The 23,857-nt window shown below is 43.9% G+C and overlaps 1 protein-coding gene across 17 annotated transcripts in view; it reads left to right on the forward strand.

The window, feature by feature from the left end:
• Helz (helicase with zinc finger) overlaps positions 1 to 23,857 on the forward strand; it is a 165,830-nt gene that overhangs the window by 93,374 nt on the left and 48,599 nt on the right. For 12 of the 17 annotated variants that reach the window (XR_010055158.1, XM_063268757.1, XM_039085638.2 and 9 more), the window contains 7 exons: positions 571 to 701; positions 5,681 to 5,860; positions 6,508 to 6,612; positions 11,940 to 12,118; positions 14,561 to 14,679; positions 15,747 to 15,892; positions 17,321 to 17,468. Coding sequence is in view for 16 of the 17 variants with exons in the window: in XM_063268757.1 (XP_063124827.1) it covers positions 571 to 701; positions 5,681 to 5,860; positions 6,508 to 6,612; positions 11,940 to 12,118; positions 14,561 to 14,679; positions 15,747 to 15,892; positions 17,321 to 17,468 (1,008 nt within the window). In the remaining variant the exon portion in view is untranslated. The remainder of the gene's footprint in view (positions 1 to 570; positions 702 to 5,680; positions 5,861 to 6,507; positions 6,613 to 11,939; positions 12,119 to 14,560; positions 14,680 to 15,746; positions 15,893 to 17,320; positions 17,469 to 23,857) is intronic. The other 5 variants (XM_008768315.4, XM_006247565.5, XM_063268759.1 and 2 more) reach the window with 2 other exon arrangements.

Raw genomic sequence — 23,857 nt, forward strand, 5'->3', positions numbered from 1 at the left:
GGAAGAGCAGATGTTTGGGAAACTGCTGCACCCAGAGCTATGAGATCAGCACTGAGCTGCTTCCCTTCCCTTTGCAGTCATGGTGCTGGTCGAAGCCCGTGCTCAGCCGTATTTAACTGGAAAGCTCGCGTGTCTTCAAAATGGGGAACTTAGGGACCATTATTCATGTCAGTCTGTACAGGGTTATAAAGTTGATTATCACTCAACACTTGATATTGCATGGTATTACACACATGTTCTGATGCTATCACATGTATTTTCTCTGGGTATGGTGGATTCAGATACCCTTTATCTGGTGTTTATAAGATTTCAATTCTTAGTATGTAAAAAGGTTAATAATAGCATGTATAATATTAGGATGATCATACAAGGTCACTCATGGCAGCTGCTTATCACAGTGCCTAGCACACGCAGCCAGTGTTTTCCATTCTAGTTACTGATGCCAATTCCATAGTTTGGAAGAAACTCTAAACTTGTCCTGCAAACCATTGTTGCCATGTAGCATTCAGTATACTGCTGCTGTCTATGCTGGTGTGAAAGTCGTGTAAAAACGCTCCTTCTGTGTTTCAGGTTGAGCTTCAGTTTCAGTTGAACCGATTACCCCTCTGTGAAATGCATTATGCACTAGACAGGATTAAGGACAATGGTGTTTTGTTTCCAGACATCAGTATGACTCCCACTATACCTTGGAGTCCCAACAGGTATGAAAAGCGATTTCTTAGAAAAAAGAAGACTGTTTATCTTTAAGACAGGGTCTCATTCAGTAACCAGGCTGGACTGGATCTTATGTAGCTGAAGCTGACCTCGAACTTGTGGCAGTCCTCCCGCCTTCCCTCTTTGACTCTGGGGCACAGGCCAGTACACTGAGCTCAAGACTATGTCTGTCAGGACATGAATGAAATGTTTGGCATTTAGATTACAAATTAATTCTGTGGCTTCTCTCAGTGGTCACAGGTTAATAGAACACTGAGCATTTCGGGGTATTTCCAGACTGACTTTCAATGTGAGGATCATGACCTTTTCACAGTGGGTCACATGTATTAAGTAACTCTGGGATGTAGGCGATACTGTGATCTAGCAAAGTGGAGGGAATGGGCAGACCACTCTTCTTCAGAAACTGCTGTCAGGTTAGGAGGTGTGAAACCATTGCTCTGCTTACTCTGTCACCTCCACCTGCACTTAAGTCAGGCTGATTTGTGCCAAGAATATGTAGCTGTGTGAGTGTTTTGTTCATCTCTGTCACTTGATGTTAATCTCTAAGTGGCTTTCCACAATACAGACAAGGTTGGGTGGCCACCTGGCAGGGTTGTGTCTTGTCCTGCTGAAGGAGGGCCTGGTGTCTTTACTGATTGATCTCCAAGATCACCTGCATGTTGACAAGTGAAGGGTGAACACAGAGGCCTGGGCGCTTCACTGCTGCCATCGGGCCTAGGAGTGGCACATGCAAACCCACTCAGCAGTCCGTCGCCTCTGCTTGTAAAGACAGAACAATGCACGCTGTGCTTCCAGGACAAGCTGCCATTTCTACCTCACCCCACTTCTTCTTATTGCCCAATTTCTCAGCAGGCGCCAGGCCACATATGTCCAGCATTTTCTATTCCCTGGTGCTTTGGTGCTCACTGTCCCAAACGTGGTTGTGATCTGATTGTAGAAACCCGGGGCAGCCCAGCTCTCACTTGGCTCGGCTTCTTTGCATCCACTTTTCTTTCCATTCTTACAGCTGGTGCTGAAGTTAAGCCCCAACAGTTTCTGTGGCGTTCTGTTGTCGTCCATCCTGGGTCTGTATTTCTGTTGTTTGGTCCACCCCAAACACGTCTTCCAGAGTTAGTTTCCTAAAATAACCATGGCATTTGATCATGTGCAGATCTTTGTGGATCAGGTCTGAGCCTAATTCTGAACTCTGTTCCAGGGTCTCACTGCCTTCCAGCACCGTCTTCTTCCTTTCTCGGCCCCGTGCTCTATCTAGCTGAGGGCTACGAGATGTCAGTTGCCTGGACAATATCTGTGCCTTCCTGGACAGTTTGGCTCCTTGTGCTTCTCTGAGCTCTTTGAAAATCTTTAAACACTGTGGTAAAATCTATGGAACAAAGAATCCACCATCCTTAGCCATTTTAAGAGTCTAGTCTATCAGCTTTAAATACATTGATATGTGAGATCTTGAGATCTTTCATTGTGACCCTGATTCTGTCACTCATTGTGTCTGTCCCTCTACCCCTTCACCTTTGCATGGCGTTCTCTGCCAAACAGTCTTTGCTGAGGGTCAGCTTTTTGTAGGTCCTTTAGTCCTTAGAGTCACATCAGCCTAAGTGGACGCTTCCGTTTTAGTTTTGAGCACATTTCCTGATCTACACTGCCACAGTTCTGTGCTCTCCACGTTGATTTCTTTCTACATTCATTTTGTACATTTCAACTTCTTCCCTGTACTCTGCGCTTTGTAAGGTATGAGATCATGTCTCAATTTCTTGGAATATCAAGAGGGTCTTGTACATTGAAGTTAACATTAATTTCAAGTTTAAAGAGGAAGCCTAGATTCAAATGTGAGGCACCTCTGTGAAGCTTTTGGCATGGTGACTTGATTTGTTCATTGCATCTAACAGTACTGTTAACTGCCCGGGCACCAGGAAACCTTTACACAGCAGATGCTTTCATGCAGAACCAGACTTATCCCACTGCAGTGTGCACAGTAGTAGAAGGTCATGCGTCTGGGGACACATTGTGATAGATATCTATAAACTCTTTTCTGGAGTCAGAGAGTGTGGACAGACAGTGAAGCTACAAAGCTTTCTTGTGCGTGCAGCCTGCACTCCAGTTGCAGGGCACACGGTCCAGAACAAGGAAGACTGACAGTTAATTTGTGCTGGGAGGAAGAGAATTTTTACTCAGTTTTAAAAATTTTGCTGGTGGTGGTAGCACATACCTTTAATCCCAGCATTTGGGAGGCAGAGGCAGAGGCAGAGGCAGAGGCAGAGGCAGAGGCAGAGGCAGAGGCAGAGGCAGAGGCAGAGGCAGAGGCAGAGGCAGAGGTAGAGAGAGAGAGGCAGAGAGGCAGAGAGAGAGAGGCAGAGAGAGAGAGGCAGAGAGAGAGGCAGAGAGAGAGGCAGAGAGGCAGAGAGGCAGAGGCAGAGGTAGAGAGAGAGAGGCAGAGAGAGAGGCAGAGAGAGAGGCAGAGGCAGAGGCAGAGGCAGAGGCTAAAGTCTCTGAGTTTAGGGACAGCCAGGGGTACACAGAGAAAAAAACCCTGTCTTCAAACAAATCAAAACACAAAGCAGAACCCCTGCCCCCACCACCAAAAAAACAAAACAAAACCATTTTTTTTTACACTGAGATGAAACTTGGAGAAAGTTTATACTTTGAACTGTAGAGACTGCGTATCATAGTGAGCCTGTTCCATTCTCTCTTGCTAAATGCCAGTGCAATGACAAGAGTTTGTCTTGATCTTTGGCTTTCTTTACATATTCATTATTCATTGCCTGAAATTACACGGGTGACTGACATGGATTGTCTCTGATGTGCTCTGGCCCTTACCACACTGAAACAGTTGACACACAGAATCAATGGGTTCTGTAATTAAGTAAAGACATAGACAAATTACAGAATTGATCCCGTGAGTTTGTCAGCAATCTCTTAGCTTTGTAGTTGATGTCTAGAGTCTTATGTCTACAGTATTCTGTAGACATACTGTAAGATGTGCGTATCCATGCTCCCAGATGGGAGTGGTTAGTGTGTGCTGTGCTGTGTTTAATGGATATTATTCAACCAATGTCTTTTTCTAAAATCATCAGAAAAGATAGGAATAGAAGGTAATGTGGACTGAACTTTTGTTGCTCAGTTGTATTTTTCCAACAACTTTCTATGAACCTTTGAGTTCACGTAAGACATGTGCCTGGCCTCATTTGGCTTTAAGACAGCCATTGAGTGCCAGTGTTGGTGTCTGTAGACAGATGAGGGGTATGGAAGGCAGTGCATCTTGGAACTGGCCGGGTCAGGTGTGGGTGCGTGTCATAAGTTAGGTTGAGTTTAGAAGCCCAGCCGCTGGGAACCCAGGCCTGAGCCAGGAGTGCTGTCAGCCTGCTCCCTCTTTCCTCCTGGCCTAGAGCAGCATGCTGGGTGTCTGTTCGCTGTGTTTTTCCTGTGCTTGTTGTGTTGGTTAGGGATGGTCACTTGGGGTTTACTTATCATGTGCTGTGTGCAGCCAGAGGAGCACTGACAGAAGATGGGTCTTCTTGCCTTAAAACCAAAAAACTAGTGTAGTGTTTATATATCTGTATATATATGTGTGTGCGAGTGTGTGTGTGTGTGTGTGCGCGCGCGCGCGTGTGTGTGTGTGTGTGTGTGTATGAAAGAAATGAGAGAGAGACAGTGACACACTAACAGACACACAGAGACAGAGAGGCTGGTTGAGAGACTTCTTCCCACATCAGATTGGCCACAGCTGGGCTTCAGCACAAGAGCTGGAAAGCAGAGTGGTCAGCTGGGTTCTGTAGAGCAGGAAGGAAAAGGAAACAGGTGCTGGGATGGTTTTGGGGTGACCATGGCGCTGTCTGTCTCATGTCAGGTCTGGGCATGGTGGTCCTCTAGGACTCATGTAGCATTGCCAGGCTGGGAAGAACTGATGCGGAAGCTGGCTTCTGCAGAGGAACACATACAGTGTCCCTTTTTTTTTCAGTGCTAAAATGCTACAATTCAGAAAAATAAGTCATGTTTGTTTTCCAAGATGTTTTAGATTTAAAGACCACCCCTGGTTTGAGTTTAGTACCCTGTAACACTTGGGATTTTCAACAGTTCAGACTGTCACAGCATTTTTCAAATGGGAGTAGTTTCTGCTCTAAGGGGAGTTCTGCCTCACCGAGGACTTTCGGTCTCAAGTCTGTCCTCCTGTCTGGCCATTCTGTAGACACTCGGCTGGACGGTCTTCACACACGCTTCCTGCTTCTGTCCGCTCTTGTAGTACTTAGTGCTTTGGTTGGAGCTGTGACGGAGGATACTGTTGACCCTTTACCTAGTGTGATTTGTGTCAGCACCTGGTATCCATTTAAATCTTCAGGTCACAGCATGGCACAGAAGGGGCACTCGTGGGCGGGATCGCATTATACAGCCCACATGCTACTGGAGCAGGTGCTCTTTACCCCGACAGCAGGAGCCATGTGGATGGGGTGTGTGTGTGTGTGTGTGTGTGTGTGTGTGTGTGTGTGTGTGTGTGTGAGAGAGAGAGAGAGAGAGAGAGAGAGAGAGAGAGAGAGAAGAAAATACTAGAGAACAGTCCATTTGTGTGGGTTTGATACCTTTTATAAAAATGCTACTTAATCAAGATTTAGAAAACTTTGATATTTCTTTACCAGGGAGATGCAGATTTTTTCCTTTTCTTTGTGATCCAAGGCTGTCTGGAGACCTTTCACTAAGTTAACAGTAGAAATGTAGATAGTTGGCTTTTTGTATTCTATTTGCTGTGGAGGAAACGGCAGCTTCCGCACTGTGAGAAACAGTTTTCTGCATTTTACAAATGTCTGATTGTTTATGTTAGAATCTAATTCAGGTTAGTTTTGATTTCTGGCAGAACACCTTACTTGGACTCTCGAGTAATCCGGAGAGGTTTGGGAGTGAGCGTTGGTTATTGTAAATGTTGCTCAGGACAGTTGGATGGAGGTGTGTGTCTAAAACAGCGGGCTTGTGTTTTCCACAGACAGTGGGATGAGCAGTTGGATCCTCGACTAAATGCAAAGCAGAAAGAAGCTGTGCTGGCCATCACCACTCCGCTCTGCATCCAGCTGCCCCCCGTTCTTATCATTGGACCCTACGGGACGGGTAAAACCTTCACTCTGGCTCAGGCCGTCAAGCACATACTGCAGCAGCAGGAGACGAGGTGAGCTGAGGGAGACATGCCCTTGTCTCTTCACCAGGCAGAGCCTCTCTTCCTGTTTTAGAGAAAGAATGAGGGGCATCAAGACAGTTTTTATCCTGTTCTTACCCTCAAAGCACTGAAGTTTGTATTCTCTTAGAATATGTTGTTTTAAAAGTTGGCAGGCACTGTAAGCCGGGTACTACGGCTCATGCCTTTAATCCCAGCACTTGGGAGGCAGAGCCAGCTGGATCTCTGAGCACAGGGCCAGCCTGGTCTACAGAGTGAGTTCCAGGGCAGCCAGGGCTACACAGAGAAACCCTGTCTCACAAAACAAAAACACCCCTTCCTCCCAAATAACAAGAACGAGTCGACAATTTAGACAATGGTAATTTGACAGAGCTATCAGAACTTCAAGTCTGCTAAGATATTATGGGTATGTTAGATCTCCAAGGGCTGGGTTTAAAGATACTTTCTATGGATAGATTTGAAAATTACTTTGGGGAGCTCCTCTTTAGCTTAGAGTAACATAACTCCCAAAGGCACTGGGGGCCCTGTTGAATGTGAGTGGGGCGAGGGAAATGACATAAGATGGCCACTGCTCTCTTGGTGTTGTACTGCTTGACGAGCTTTTGTTGTGTCATTCTTTTTATTTGCACCATTTATTTCAGCAGGATTCTCATTTGCACCCATTCTAATAGTGCTGCTGACCTCTACATAAAGGATTATTTACATCCCTATGTAGAAGCAGGCAATGCCCAGGCAAGACCTCTCAGGTATTTTTAAGGCTTATTATGTATCTGTGTTGTACTTTGTTATTCTTAAGAAAAGGTGTCTGTAGCGATGCATGTCGGGGCTTGGAGCAAGCGCCTAGAGCATTAGCTGTGCATTGGCGTTTGGAGTTACGTCATTGGAAAAAATCGTTTAAATTAAGGCAAAAAATGTAAAAATTGTGTCCCATTTCTGAAACATTACATATACAGAAAGACATCCTTTTTTAAGTTTCTCGTGTAAAACTGTGGTTATGGTTGGAGTAGATTTTGGTATGTATATCTGAAAGATATCGTAAGCAAATGATGATTAGCTTAAACCAGATTGAGTTTGATTAAAATTCTGGCACGTTGTGCACAGCAGAGTCGTCATGTAATGACAGCTTTTTATGGAAGTAAGATTTTAACTGTGCTTGTTTCCTGGAAGCCAGACATTAGAGAAGCGGGGTGCACAGAAATGATTTCTGCAGCACACTGAGGATGGTTCCAGGCTTCCTGCTGCCACGTACAGACAGGGATCAAAGGAAAATGTAGGTTGTTGTACAAAGGTCCAGTGACTACGTGAACATAACATGCATTTATATACAGATGGTGGGAAAATAAAACTCCTTTTCTTCAGAAAACAATGAAGAATCATATTTACTATGCCATTTGCTTTGTTATATGAATTAATGTTTAGTTTTACCATTTTGTAAACTAATATATCATGGCCTGTAGTACAGATAGTTATTAGTTATTGCTTAAGAATTAATTACTAACCACACTTTGATTCTTAATATTTTAATCTCTTATTTCTGCTTGAGCCCAGGCATGGAAACATGAAGTTATGTTATTTAATTCTTTAATTCCTGGGACCAAACCCCTTTGAAAGTGTTTAGAACAGTGGTGTAGCATGTTAACACAGACGCCTGTACTGTGTTGTCCTCCTGCTCTAGAAGACAGCAGAAACCAGCACAGTAGTAGATTCTGTTCCATGCAGTAATAAAGTACGGTGTGCATACTGTTCTCTAGTAAAGATTTCACTGAAGGATGTAGTGACAGCCAGGCTGCAGACTCTAACCTCCGACCTCACTGCAGACAAGGAGCTGGCGCTCTTACCCTGCCTGTTCTCACTTTCGGGGGGGAAAGTTCGTTGTTTTATTTACTTATAGTATTGGTAAACCAATGTGTGTGTGTGTGTGTGTGTGTGTGTGTGTGTGTGTGTGTGTGTGTGTGTGTGTGTATGTGTGTATGTGTATGTGTGTGTGTGTATGTATGTATGTATGTGTATGTGTGTGTGTGTGTGTGTGTGTGTGTTTGTGGTGTGGCGTATGAAATGTGGCAGTCTTGGATATCATGGTGATCCTGGCCAGGAAACAGTTGAGGGAAGCCCTCATGGATGTAGCATAGGGTGTTTGATGTATGAGACTGTAGACTCCATTATTTTTCTAGATTATACATACAGCCTTTCTATTGGGATTATTTTGGGTTTGAGGATCCACCGTGTCATGTCTCCATGTGTGTAATAATAACTGGTTTCCCAGTAGAGTGTAGTCAGGGTGGTCCAAATGCAGAAACCTGCCCAGTAGAAGAGATCTCAGTTTTTCTTGACTGTAAGAGTTGTTGAGTCCAAGGTGGAAAAATAACTTATTTCCAGTTCAGGTTATTTCATGTAGTAAGCCGAATAAGACGGGGAGATGCCTGGCTCCCGAGTATTTCCTCTATGAGCCCTGCACAGCCACTGTCTGTGTGTAGCGTTTCTATCTAGGAAAGGTGCTACCCTGCAGCTGAGGGCCAGCTGCAGTCTTGAACTTTTAGGCTTCATTATAACATTAGCTCACATTAATTGATAGTTTTCCTACTTGGTAATAACTGGGAGAGATTTGAGAGACAGAGAGGGCAAGAATGACTCACTGCTCGGAAGATAGCTTTGTTTGAGGGGTTGGAACTCACAGGCATGTCCATGCTAAGCAAAGACTCCTGCACCCCTGTAGGCAAGAAGTCAGCTTCACTGGGACTTTTCTGGAGAGCAAGAGACAGAACACAAGAGGGCACCAAACGTCCACAGCTGACTGAGAAGAAAGGCTGTTGCTGGGGGCAAGGCTGACACCAGGCTGGCTTCGACTCTGCACTTTAGTGTAGATGTGGCCCTGGGAGACAGTTATGGGCCTGGGAGACACAATAGGCATTGAGTAAACACAGTAGTGAGTATGGGCAAGCACACATTTTAGGATTAGAATTCATGGAATTCCTGGTAGTTGCCAATTGAGCTGAACCTAAAATATATGGAGTTTTTAGACATTTTAGATTTGAGTCTCAGTTTTTATTTTATTTAGAATTGGAAGATTTGTACACCTATGCATATACCACACATACATGCAAATCTCTCCCCTCCCCACAAGCATAAACAAGAAGAGATAGAATTTAGATCTTTAAAAAAATAGCACATTAAAAGCTAGAGAGGGCAGCAGGTGGCTGTGACCTGGTCCCTGTGATGTGGGCACTGACGGACTAGTGCAGATTTGAGGCCAGCTTTGTCTGTACGAGGAGTCAGCAAGAGCTACACAGTGAAAGATAGTCTCAAAGTTAAAAAACAAACAAATGAATAAAGAAGGCAAGGAAAAGAAATATGAGGAAAGCAGTTTCCTTTCTGCTTGTGGCTCTGTGGATAAGGTTCCTGCCACAGTGCAGTGGGGCGGGTCATCCAGAGGAAGTGCACTGCTGCCCGGTGAGCGGATATCTTCACTGTCGCTGTCTTCAGTCACACCAGATCCCATCACAGATGGTCGTGAGCCACCATGTGGTTGCTGGGAATTGAACTCAGGACCTCTGGAAGAGCAGTCAGTGCTCTTAACCACTGAGCCATCTCTCCAGCCCTGGGTAGTCTTTAAAGAAATAGATTTTCTTTTCTTCTGTCCATCCGTTCCTCCCTCCCTCCCTCCCTCCCTCCCTCCCTCCCTCCCTCCCTCCCTTACTCTCTCTCTTTCTTTCTTGGAACATCAGTTCTTAACAATTTCTGTTCTAAGTAGTAGCAGTTTTAGTTGCTTATTGTCTATGAATTTATTACATGTACAAGACCCCAGTGGATTAAAATTGTTTTAAGGATTTATTTAAATCACTTGGAATATGTGGATTGTTCTGTTTCTAGGAAGTATGTAAACATGCTGTCACATGTCTGTTTATGTCTATTTCCCAGTGGTGCTGGGACCCAGGGCTTTAAGCACAGTACAAGCTTTACCCCGAGTTATACTTATGCTCTCCCTTGTATATTTTGGATAATGGACTTAATCATTTGCCATTGTTAATGCTCTGATTTGAAAACCCTGACGTTGTGTTATTTTTCTCCACTTTTGTAAACACTACGGCCATCTGTGCGGTTTCCAAAGCCAAAGGCAGGTGGCTGTAACCCAGCCCTCGGGAGGGAGGGATAGGTGGACAGACCAGTAGGGCAGGTCAGTGTGCAGCCACTGTGCAGTGAGTTTGAGACCAGCCTGGCTCACACTCTGTTTCAAAAACAAAAACAAAACAGAATCATCCATTGCCTTAATTTTTATCACTAGTTCATTTATAAATTCTGCTGGCATTGTGTTAATATATCTAGTGAATCCAATTTGTATATTTCTGCTGTTACCCAAGCCACCGTCATCTCCTGTCTAGACCCTGGCACTAACCTGACTTGCCTCCCTGCTGCTTCTGTACCCTGCTCACACCTCCACCTCCCTTGGGATCACTTGAGATCTGGTTAGAATCCTCCGGTCTGAGGTTGAGGGTTCGTCATTAGCTCTTCTCTCCATGTTTGTGTCTACTGACACCGTGCAGATGCATTGAAGATGGACACAGGAGTAGCTTTGTATATCACAGAAGCCAGCACATGCCAGAAGCCCTACCCCCATCTGTATGCCACCCTTAAACTCTCCCTAAGTAGATTCTGCCCGGAGATCAGAGAATTTAGTGACATGAGGCATTACGGCAGCCTTGTCCAGTTGATAAGTTCATCTGAGTTCACCACACTCAGAGCAAAGCCAATGCTTCTGTGGTTGCTCCCGAGCCCTATGCACTCTGCTTCTGCTGTAGCATTGTCAGCTGCCATGTTGGGTGGGAGGTGGAGGCTGGATGTATTTGTTGTATCTGTACATCAGAGTAATCTATAGCTGAGGCCTGTTCGTATTTTCTACTATAGTTACTTGAAAAGATGAAATTTCTTAAGATTTGCATTGAGTTTTTGATTATTCAAAAATTTATCTTCTGATTCCAGGAGCCAAGGTAGAGGCCTTTTTAATAATAATTTTAAGAACTTTTCTGAAGTAAAATTATTACAAATTTTTCTAAAGTAAAACTGTCCTAAGCATACAAGTCCATGGTTTGTATTAGCATAAATAATTAAAATCTGAATTAAGTACATTTTTGTAAGACTATAATTGAAAATGGTAATTTAAGGATGGAAGGTTTTTAACTTAATTTAAAAAAAACCGTTGTTCATAAAACATACATTTGTGTGCTAATTCTATCGTAAGATTAATCTGAATACTTAAAACATTAGGTATCTGTTCTGTGGTGGCACCTATTCTTTATGTTGAAATCTTTTAAAATTGTGATAGGGAAGGGCATCGTGGGCATGTAGTGGTCATATAGTTGATTGGAAAGGGCATCGTGGGCATGTAGTGGTCATATAGTTGATAGGGAAGGGCATCGTGGGCATGTATGGTCATGTAGTTGATAGGGAAGGGCATCGTGGGCATGTAGTGGTCATATAGTTGATTGGAAAGGGCATCGTGGGCATGTAGTGGTCATATAGTTGATAGGGAAGGGCATTGTGGGCATGTGTGGTCATATAGTTGATAGGGAAGGGCATTGTGGGCATGTGTGGTCATATAGTTGATAGGGAAGGGCATTGTGGGCATGTGTGGTCATATAGTTGATAGGGAAGGGCATCGTGGGCATGTATGGTCATGTAGTTGATAGGGAAGGGCATCGTGGGCATGTAGTGGTCATATAGTTGATAGGAAAGGGCATCGTGGGCATGTATGGTCATGTAGTTGATAGGGAAGGGCATCGTGGGCATGTGTGGTCATGTAGTTGATAGGGAAGGGCATCGTGGGCATGTAGTGGTCATGTAGTTGATAGGGAAGGGCATTGTGGGCATGTAGTGGTCATGTAGTTGATAGGGAAGGGCGTCGTGGGCATGTGTGGTCATATAGTTGCAGTTTTATAGTAAACATTTAAACGCTAGCAGGCTGTGAATGATTATGAGATTTATTTGTTATTTTTGGCACTGTGCTCTTAAATGACAGTGCAGGGTTTTAATAATCAGCTACTATGAACATTCTAACAGGAGGTGCCATCTTCTCTCGTAGGGTGTATTTCCGAAATCGCTGGGTGAAGACTGTTCACCCGGTTGTGCATCAGTACTGTTTGATCTCAAGCGCACACTCCACCTTTCAGATGCCCCAGAAGGAAGATATTCTTAAACATCGAGTGGTGGTGGTCACACTGAACACTTCCCAGTACCTCTGCCAGCTGGACCTTGAACCTGGTATGCCCACTCGCCACAGGCGGCTGTCTCTCAGGGTTAGAGGATGCGTTCCAGTGACAAGTGCTGTTCTGTGGGCCACCTCTGGCCAGGTCTCTTTTTCACTGGAATGCAGCTGCCTGTGCCCATTTATTAACTTGTTTCTTGTCTGCAGCTGCTTTTATGATGCAAAGCTACGGCAGCATCCTCTGCAGGGACAGAAGCTCTTTGGCCCTTAACTGAAAAACATTTGCCATTCCACCTGTTCTCTAGTTGGTAACTGTTCACTAGTGATCAGTTCAGATTTGGACAGTTGTGTGTGTGTGTGTGTGTGTGTGTGTGTGTGATTTGTTGAGGTTTTTGTTAAGTTGCTTTTGCATTTTGTAATGTGGAAATAGAAATCATGACACTTGATTAAGATTTCTTATTTTCAAAGATTTATTTGTGTGTGTGTGTGTGTGTCTGTCTGTGTGTGTATCTGCCTGCACAGGTGAGCTAGAGTGTATATCTGTGTGTGTCTGCATGCACAGGTGAGTGTGTGTGTCTGTGGAAGGCAGGAGAGACCTTCAGGTGTTCTCTTCTGTCGCTCTCTGTCTATTCATTTGAGGCAGAGTCTTCCACATATCTAGCTCACGTTTTCTTGGCTAGGCTGGAAGCCCACAGGCCCACGTCATTCTCCATGTGTCCTCTTTTGGAGCTGGGCTACAGGTATAGGCGAGATGCCCTGCTTATTATGTGGGTGCTGTAACAGCACTCTAGTCTCCTCATTGTGCAGGAAGCACCCTTCACTGTTCAACCCTCTCTCCAGCCCCTAAGGTTATTATACTTAGATGCTAGGATTGTGTAATAATCACTCTTCATTAATTTAAACTTTTTATTTTTGTGTTTTTGAGACAGGGTCTTGCTTTGTAATTCATGCTTGCATTGAGCTTGCTATGTAGCCCAGGCTGGCCTTAAACTCACATTCTTCTGTCTCAGCCTTCCAGTGTGCTTACAGCTGTGTGCCAGCATGCCCAGCGTGCCCAGCTCTGTCTGATTTCTATGAGCACACGAGTCTAAGCTGGTGAGCTGTGAGCATGAGAGGACGGTCCAGTTGCTTTAGCTGGTTCTTCAGCAGGGCTCTCTCTGTAATTGTTAACACTGTGCATTGCTTCCCCACCTCCTGTTGGAATTGCCTTTAAAGCCACTGACCCATTCTACCGAATGTCTGAGTTCCTGGAAGGCACAGGCTGCTCCCTTCACCTGTATTCCTGGCTCCTGGCCCAGGGTGTAGACACCCGGAGTCCCTCGAGTTTAAGAACTTGAAGATCAGAGGTTACATTGATCTCAAATGAGGCAGGAAGGCTTTGGAATTAATAGGGAGGTGACTAGCCTGGGCACAAAGGAAGGCCCCCATTGGATGAGACTTCCTCTCCCTGCCTTGTCATCTCTCCGCTGGCCGTGAGGCACTCCAGGGCTGTGTTTAGGAGGTCATGGCCCAGGGGCAGCATTGCAAACAGGCCTCTGTGGTGGTGCTTGTGCTTACTCCATGCTGACACCTTCAGTGTGGGCAGAGAGGGGGGAGGGGCTGGGAAGGGCTGGAATGGAGGCGCTGGGCTCACCTGGTCTCCAGGTTTCTCACTTCAACCCCATGGTGGTTATTCTACAGTTAACAGAACTGAGACTCAATCTAAGTCACTTTAGATAATTAATTGCCTTTTCTTTCCATTATTTTTCTTTTTTACCTTCTTCCTCATTTTTTTTCTTTTTGTTTTTTGAGATAAGTTTTTTTCTATGTAGCCCTGGCTGTTCTGAAAGTTATTCTGTAAACCAGGCTAGCCTCGAACTCAGATCCACCTGCCTCTGCTTTGAAGTGCTGGGATGAAAGACAGGCAGGTGCCTTTAGAAAAGGTGCCTACCAGGTTGGGGATTTAGCTCAGTGGTAGAGCGCTTGCCTAGGAAGCACAAGGCCTGGGTTCGGTTCCCAGCTCCGAAAAAAAAAGAAAAGGTGCCTACCTAAGTAGTAGACAATAGTTTCACGATTTATGCAGTGTCTGAGAAAATGTTAGCAAAAGAAAATAGATACTCTTTTTAACTTTTTCGTTTAAAAATATTAAAAACATTTGTTTTTTGTATACGTGTGTGTGCCTGTTGTGTGTGCATGTGCATGCGTGCACACAGATGTGTGAGTGAAGTTGCCCTCAGCATCCAGAAGGTGTCACATCCCTGAAATTAAAAGTGGTTGTGAGCTGTCCACCATGGATGCTGGGGAACAAACTCAGGTCCTCTTCAAAGCAGTACATTGACTGTTAACCTCTGTGTCATCTCTCCAGCCCCTAATTTTTTAAAACATATCGTGTTGTCAGGTGATTGTCTAGATTGAGGATGGCCTTAGATATGTACGACATGGGTTAACTGAACAAACTTTGCTTAGTAGAGCAGGAAGCAATTGCTCTGTGACGGTTCTCCTTATGTTGTCCTTTCTAGGGTTCTTCACGCACATTCTGTTAGATGAAGCTGCCCAGGCCATGGAGTGTGAGACCATTATGCCTCTAGCCTTAGCAACTAAAAACACACGGATTGTTTTGGCTGGTGACCATATGCAGGTAGGTGTCATCTTAGTCACCGTCTTGTGAGTTATTTTTGGTCTTTGAGTTAATATTTTATTTCTAAAACACCAGTAGTAATGCGTGTGAGTGCTCTTAGCCTCCAAGTCTTCACTCCAGCACCTTTAGAGTTAATTTTTATGGCTAGCAGATCGAGTAGTAGGTTTCATTATGGAAGACAGCCTTGTTGATTATTAATATTAATATTTGTTTGACATAGTCAAATATAGCTTATGAGCTAATTTTCTCTATATCTGTCTGTCTGTCTGTCTATCGAGGCATTTACTTATTATTTATTGAGACTGAGTTTTACTGTGTAGCCCAGGCTGGCCTCAAAGCATGGCTTCAGTCTCTTGAGTTCTATGATTACAGGTGTGTGCCACAACATCCAGTCTGAATTTATTTTATTTTTTAAGCAAATCCTTTAAAAACATTATTTATTTAGTGTGTATGTGTCCACACATACATGGTGTACATGCAGAGGTCAGAGGACCACTTGGAGCGGTCAGTTCTCTCCTTCTACCATGGGGATTCACAGGATCAAACTCAGGTCGTCAGGTTTGACGTCAAGCACTTTTACCCGCTGAGCCATCTCTCTAGCCCCGTTTATTATAGTAGCTTCATGTAAATGAGTAATGTTGGCTTTGTCATGCCCGTGGCAACCATTTCAGACCTCTGTGGAAGCAGCTGTGCAGGTTGTGCTGTCACCTTCTCCTTCATGGCTGCTGGCTCATTTGTAGTCACCGAGTTAACTCTAGCATAAAGCAGTTGATTGGTGTGGGGAAGTAACTGACTTATGCCTTTACATTAGTAAGTCCTTACGTGGGAAGGACACTGCGTGACGTAGACACTATTGCTTCGCTACACTGGGAAGCCAGAGTTGTAGTCTAGTCCCCCGTAGGAGTAAAATGCTTTGTATCCAATGAGTGATTATTTTTTGTGTTATTTTTCTGGCTTGCTCCTGTATTCCGCATGTTAAATACATAAGAAGTTTTAGTGTATAATTAGATTAACAGTGTTATTTCTATAATCTGGTTAAATTTTCTTTGCATGTTTATCTGTTACAGCTCAGTCCTTTTGTTTACAGCGAGTTTGCCAGGGAGAGAAACCTTCATGTTTCATTACTTGATCGACTCTACGAGCATTACCCTGCCGAGTTTCCATGCAGGATCCTCCTCTGTGAGAACTATCGCTCCCATGAAGCTATCATCAAGTAGGTGTGAGCTGTCCCCTCTGACTCACACTTCCTGTGGGCTGTGGGAGGGAACCCAGCAAGCACATGGCCAGGCACAGGTGATTTATTTGTGGTCTCTTGGGTGTTTCAGACTATGTCTAACTTGGTTTTAAAAGAATACCTGAAAATCCAGAGTTGTGATTTTTCATAAGAAATCAGGCAGTTTGAGTACTAAAACTTCAGGCTTTACTGGCACGATGTATTTTTTCTATGAATTAGTAGGTAATCTATATGAAAAATGGCATGCCTCTGTTATCTGTCCTAAGAGAACGGAAAAAAGGAAAGGCAAGGGGAAAAAGTCTAATGCCAAGGTTTAAAAAGCGTCCTCTCAAACACAGTACACGTGTGAAAGACATTTCCTACCGCACAGCTGCGTGACAAGTCTGACCAGCATCCAGCTGAAGGAGCAGAACATCCCAGGGACAAGCTGAAGCTTCCCGCAGCTCAGTACCGTTGGCTTTGTCGCTCCTGTGGAGACCATTTCAGATCTCCCTGCAAGCAGCTATGCAGGGTGTGTGTCGTCATGGTCTGCAGTGACAGAGCTCTCTTAGTCAGTGATGCGTTAGGCCTAGACAGCTGTTTTTGGCACTGTTGGAGATGACAGGTGCATTGGATCCAAGTGCATGTGTTTCTTTGTTTGCATGTACAGTTCCACATCCCTTATGCATAGGGTGCAGTCAGAAGACTATCATTACGTTTTGTTCTTCTGTGAACGTCATGGAGTGCATTTTGAGGATGTAAATGGTGTCATCCATCTCCTAACTCGGTCTCATGGAAAAAGAAACATGAGTCATATGAGACTGCTTGTATGGTGCAGCAGAGCCCTTTACAGGGGGGCTTTTACAGGCAGGAGGACACTCCGAAATAATAAACTACAGGAAGGACATAGAGCAGTTAAGCAGTTGTTTGGAAGGGGACGTACTGTGCATCCCTGTCCTTGTGGGTTGGTTGCTCCAGCATCACCGCTGACAGAGGGATCTCTTGGTGCTAGGTGCTGGCTGTGCTAGGAGTCTTTCAACTCCAGCATAGGCCATGGGTTCCATTGTTGACCAGAGAGTTGTTAGGTGACACATGGAGGTGTATGAGCCACATGGTTAGGATTATGTGTCAGCTAAGAACATGCAGCTTAGGGGTTTCCTCACAGAGCAGAGTGTTCTGCTAGTAGTGAGCGCTCCTCATTTCCTTTGTATTCTGGCTTCATTCCTAACAAAATCAGTGTCTTTAACAATGCTGTCATAGGGACCTTCTCTGGTACCACTGTCAGTATCCTTAGGAAATCATTGGTGTCACAGGTATTCAGTGTCTGGACAAAAATTAATTGTGGGCATAAATTAGTATTAGAATTGGATGGAGCGTTTGTAGGTGAAATAAATTTGGCTAACAGATTCCTTTGTTCTTTCTCTGCAGCTATACCTCTGAGCTCTTCTATGAGGGTAAACTGATGGCCAGTGGAAAGCAGCCAGCACACAAGGACTTCTACCCACTGACGTTCTTTACAGCACGAGGGGAGGACGTCCAAGAGAAGAACAGCACGGCATTCTATAACAATGCAGAGGTGCCTGATTTTATTATTTTCTTGGTCTGATTCTATTGAGCTTTCATTTTGGATTCAGAGTTGACAGTTTATAGTTTGTTGATTTCTTTTACAAGAAAATTGAGTAAAATGTATATTTATTTATTAAGATGAATCTACAAGAAGCAAAAATTTTGATTTTTTTTTTTTTTGTGGTAATGTTAAAACAGAAAATGGAACTTAGTTAAGAAAAGCCAATGTATTCTGACATTATTGGCTCAAGTCTAAAACAGACTGATTGAATTTCTTGCTCAGGCTCAAAGGAGACATTTTTAATGAGGAAGTGTTGAATCAGAGTCCTGTGTTTCAGAGGAACACATGGTCACCAGCATTGACCTCATCCGAGCCTTCCTAGCTTTCTCTCCCAATTTCTGGTTTCCAGAGAGAATGAGGGTATCCTGAAGGGATAGTAGGAAAGCAGTCCGGGAAGCCTGAGGTTAAGATTCTAGCTGCCACAGGGCTTTAGGAAGGTGGAGGAAGTGTATGGCTGTCTTTAGGGACTGAATTTCTAATCTCTACTCACTGTGTTTACAGAGAACTGTCTCTTGTTGCATAAGAGGAACTCATATGTCCCCTTCAGGTTGAGCAGAGGGTTATAGTTAGAATTCAGTGCAAGAAAGTCATCAGTGCCACTTGCTCAAACCCTAGCCCAAGTCAGGATGCCTGACATTTTCATTAGTTTGTACCATTTAATTTTAGGAACAGGTAAATTTTCCCTTAAATATTGCAAGGCTGATGGTGGCCTTCAGCTGTCCTTTGTTGTTTTGTCCCCAAGCTGGAAGCCACTGGTCTAGAAATTGGTCATGATAGGTGGCAGGGCTGACAGAGTAGCAAGAAGACACCTAAAGTCCAGAAGGTTGGGTGATCCTTACATGGCACCAGGGGTCAAAACCACAAGGGGTTGCCATCAGCCCTGGGCCCTCTTTCTTCTTGGTTTGTTTTCAGGAACTCTCCAAGCTCCAGGGTATGTATCGCACAGCTCTCCTGGACTGCCAGTTTTGTTCAGAGTATTTTAGAAAAGAATTATTTTTATATTATGAGAATGTAAACACAGTATTAGTGTGACCTTTAAACATTAGACAGTGTAACTTTAGAGAAATTTCAAGTGACTTTGAACTTAACCAGGACACGATTGTTCATTTCTATGGGTTACTGCTGTCAAGAATTTTGAGGTACATTGCCCAGGGGCTCTTCCATGGATGGAAAACCAGGTTTTAGTTTACTCTAGCTGAATCCCAAGGGGAAAAATTAAGGCATATATTAATTAGATAATGGCATCAGTTCCATGTACATATATAATATATTTTGATTATATTTATATCTCCTGCATTACAGGGTAGACTTAATTGGTTTCAAAAGAGGGTCTTACTGTGTATCCTTGGCTGGCCTGGAACTTACTGTGTAGACCAGGCTGCCTTGAGTTCACAGAGAGCTGCTTGGCCTCCCAAATGCTTGGGATTAAGGGCATGCACTTCCATGCTGGGCCTTTCTTTAATTATTTTATTTATATATGCACATGTGTATTTGGTTTCTATTATACTTGTTTATTTTACTACTATTATCTGTAATTGTAACTTTTATTTTTAGATTATTAATTATATCATTTTCCTCTTTTTTTTCCTCCCTCCAATTCTTCTCCTCTATATATCCCATCACTGTCTTTGAAATTCCTAGCCTCTTTTTTCCCTTAATTGGTGTGTGTGTGTGTGTGTGTGTGTGTGTGTGTGTCTGTCTGTCTGTCTGTCTGTCTGTCTGTATCTATCCCTAACTATATAGATAAACCTCGTAAGTCTATACAAGGTTACTTGTCTATATGTTTTCAGGACTGACCATTTTGGTATTGGGTAACCAGTTGATGTGCTTTCCCCTGGGGAAGACTTTCTCCTGCTCTTAGCAGTTGTCTGTAATTCTTGGACTGAGGCCTGGTGGTGACCTCCCCCTCCCATGCTAACATGTCTGTTGGGGTTGTTTTTGTTCAGGTCATGTTTAGGCAGGCATGTTTGGTGAGACTTTATGGGTTAGCTTCTTGGATATTTTTAGGAGACAAAAAAATCTCATAGCAAACTTTTTACTTCTCTGGCTCTTACGATCTTTCCACCCCTCTTCTGCAGCGGTTCCTGAGCCTTAGGTGCAGGAATTGTGTTGTGAGTAAGTATCAGTTGGAACTGGGCTTTTCAACTCTGTAATTTGATCAGCTGTGTTTTTTTGTAATGTGAGAAGTTTCCTTGGTTGAAGAGTGAGAGTCACACTTCTGTCTGGCTATAAGGGTAAATTTTAGAATGTAGCTATTCTGGATTAGGCTGCATTAGTAAAGTGTTGGTGGTAGTTTCTCCTCTAAGGTTCATGACTTTACTAGTAGGTGGCTAGGTTTCCAGTACCAGAAATGATTTTCTTCTTGTCAGATGGGTCTTAAGTGTTACTCTAGAACTCTTGATTACTGCTATGTGTGGCAACATTGTACCCATGGGTTGTCATGCCATGCTGGCCATTATGGTTCATAACTGGATGGGACCATTGGTTGCTCTCCTTTGGGAGATTGGGTGGTGCCTTCTTGTCCCATGAAAGCTAGTCCTCAGGGAGGGGGTTTCAGCTCTGATCCAGCTGGGGCCTCTGTCCAAAGTGTATGGTGTCTTCAGCAATAGGGGTTTATCTTCCACTTCTGGGTAACCGCTGTAGCCTATATATTGTACTGGGACTCTCTTAGACAACCTTGACTGCTAACTCAAAGGAAGATTGCTTGTTGCTGATGCTGGTGTTTTGTTAGATGGTCTAAGATGGGAACATTTCATTTAAACTATGTAAGTACATGTATAAGCAGACATACACACATTATGTATTTATTTGTTTAATGTTACCTCTAGGGCCAGCAGTATATATCTAATCGGAATCCATTTCAGATATATCTAACTAAATTTCAGTGATGTGGAGAAACCCCTACATTGCTCTACATCCACCCCGCTTTTAGCTTTTATTTTCATATATATTGTGTCAATGTTTAATAGATTGTTAAATTGTGTATGCATATTTCTGTTTTAAAACGTCCATGAGTAGAAAAGGGACAAACACACAGTTTATTATGTCAACCTTCCCCCTTTATGGGGAGCTCCATGGTGTTGAGCATGCTAGCTGTGTGCCCTACCACCAAGCTCCGCACCTGCCAAGTGAGTGCCCACAGGCGTTGGCCACCTCCTCACCTCTGCACGCATGGGCTGTGCAACCACCTGGCGTAATCTTCCACCTGCCTCTTGTGCCGTCTGTCACAGCGCATTTATAGATGTCGTAACTTGGTGTCCATTGTTTTATACAGCTGCTCTTAAATCAGTTGGGAGGAGGAAGGAAAGGAACAGCGGTGCTCTGCTGCTTATAGCGCTCAGGGCCACGCTCTTAGCAGCACTCTGTGGGTGTGCACCGCTGTGTGCTGACATTTAGTTTAGACTGAAGAATGATCTTTAGCATTTCTGGCCAGTTATTTTGCTAGTAGGGAATTCTCCCAGGTGTTGTTTGTCTGGAAATGTCTTTATTTTGCCCCAGTTTTGAAAATTTTGCTGGATGTAAGATTTCTGGTTAGTTTTTTTCCCTACCATGCTGAATTTCCCTTCTCTTTTTGGCCTTCATTTTGTTTTTGTTTTCTGATGAGAAGTTGTGTGTTTATCTTATTAGAGTCCCTTTGTAAATATGGTGTTTTTAAGATTTCACTTTTGTCTTTGACTTTGAGCCTTTTAACTGCTATATCTGGGTGCACAAGTTCACTATACTTATATGTGTTTTAAATTACACATGAGACAGGTTTCTCTGTGTAGCCCTGGATATCCTGGAACTCACTATGTAGACCAGGCTAGCCTCAAGCTCACTCACAGAGATCCACCTGCCTCCACCTGCCAAGTGCTGGGATGAACTGTGTGCACTTCCTTGGACATTTTTATTAGCATACCTTACTTGTAAAGAGGAACAGGTTTTATTATGGCATTGTCATGCATGGTTATCAAGTACTTTGGCCATGTTTATTCCTCTCTTCCCCTTTTTCATTCCTCATGATAGTCGTTCTTGTTCTTCTCCCCTGGGTTGCACGTGTGAGGGATAGCATGTGCTGTTTGTCTTTGTGGGGTTGGTTTATTTCAGACTTGCCATGGAGATATCTAGTTCATCCATTTTCCTGTCCCCCATCTCCCACCCCACAAAAGAAAACCTAGCATGACTTTTTCCTTTTGATGGCTGAATAAAACCACATGTTTTTGCATGTGTACTTATATTTATATTACACTTCGTTAATCCATTTATGGACAGCCGGCTGATTCCACAGCTTGCCATGAACAGTATAGTGGTGAGTCAGGTATGATGGCATCTCTTGCAAGCTGACTTTGATAATCTAGCTGTACCCCAGAAACAGCGAAGCTGACTCTTAGGGCTACTCTAATTTTAACTTTTTCAGAAGCCTTCCTACCAACTTTCTTTGAATATATTTAATGTATTTTTTTCTTTATCTGATCTTTTCTAATATTAGGCACATGTTGAAACTTAATGATGTTCCTTTGGTAATTTTTCTTCATTAGTTTTTCCTACTTTGGGTTGTAAACCCTGACCTGTCTCCTTGTTTGCTGATTCCCTCCATCAACAGAGATCTATTGGATGCTGGTATTTTTTTCATCTTGGTTATCGTTCAAGTTTTCAGGGCACAAATTGCTCTAATTGTGATCCAGCTGATGTTGGGTTTCTTGGCAGAGAGTTGCCAGCTTATAAGGCTTGCTTTTTGCTGTTAATTATTTACTTACCTACCTAACCTACCGATCCTACCTATCTAACCTACCTAACCTACCTACCTAACCTACCTTGCCTAGCCTGCCTACCTTGCCTGCCTGCCTGCCTGCCTGCCTATCTATCTATCTATCTATCTATCTATCTATCTATCTATCTATCTATCTATCTATCTATCCATCCATCCATCCATCCATCCATCTATCTATCTATCTATCTACCTATCAACTACATTTTCAAGACATTTTCTACGTAGGTCTGGCTATTCTAGAACTTACCCTGTAAACTAGGCTGGCCTTGAGCTTGAAATAAGAGATCCTCCTGCCTCTGATCTTGAATGTGGGGATTAAAGGCGTGTGCCACTGCTGCCTGGTCAAAGTATAGGTATGTACATCTGAGTACAAATTCCTGGGGAGTCCGGGAGGGTTTAGATCCCCACAGCTGGAGTCCCATACTGGTGTTTGTCAGCCGCCTGGTATGTGTGCTGGGAACCTACAAACTCAGGTTTTCTGGAGGACTAGAAATGATTGTTAATTGCTGAGCTGTCTCTCCAGCCTCCAGTAGAATCTTTTGCATCTAGACCAAGGAGTGCTGGGGCCACTGATGCTCATTGGCTGCTGAATGTGCATAGACTAGGGTGTCTGTCCTGGAGGGACTGTGCTCCTCTGTGTTTTTTAAAAACGTAATGTTTTTATTGATTATTTGGAAATTTCACATAATGCACCTCAATCACATTCACTTCCCAGTCTTCCCAGGTCTACGCCCCACCCTTGTGACCTCCCCCAAAACAAAAGAAGAAAAAAATACTAAGTCCTATTTGTGTTGCTCATATACTCACTGGAGCATGGTGACCAGCCCCTTAAAGAAACCTGAGTATGGTCATCCTCTGCTCCCTCCCACCAGAAGCCATCGTTTAGGGAGAGCTACACTTCAGCATCCTTATCACAATCTTTGAGAGTTCTCCTCAGTGACTTCTTGTTTAGACTGTTTCTTTTTTGGGGAAGTGGGATGGGGCATGAGAGAAGTTGTCATAGAATTCTTATATATGACTCTCATTTTCAACTGTGTTTGCAGTCATCAATACCACTGCAAAAGAAGCTTCCTTGCCCCTTTATAGTCAGTGCTGCCTGGATCATGGGATTCCACATGGTTTCTAGCTACAGAACAGACCACAGACAACATCATGGCTCTTGGTGTCAGCTCAGGCTGTGGACATCAACATGGCTTCCATTGGTACACACCACAGATACCCACATAGCCCTCCGCCACAACATGGACCACGAACATTGACATGGCCCCTGGTGGCAACATACTGCCCATATCACTTTGCTCCCACACTCTTTGGCACCACACCTGTAGTTTTCCACTCTCCCCTGTGCACATGGCTCTGTTCTGCCGTCTTTTCCTTCCAGTGTCCTGAGTCTGCTTTTTAAAAGCATTTTCCCATAGGTCCTGCCCTTCTCTAGTGTTTCTGGGGACATTATGAACTTGCAGACTCCTCTGCCACAGCCCTGTCCTCTGGGAGCTTCCATGGGTCTCTCAGGCTCCTCAGAACTGCTCTGTGGTCCCATGTTGGGTGCCAGCTTCGTTCACAGTCATGCTTCAGGGTTTTATTCTTT

Source organism: Rattus norvegicus, chromosome 10 (genome assembly GCF_036323735.1).
Source record: "Rattus norvegicus strain BN/NHsdMcwi chromosome 10, GRCr8, whole genome shotgun sequence".
NCBI lineage: Eukaryota > Metazoa > Chordata > Mammalia > Rodentia > Muridae > Rattus > Rattus norvegicus.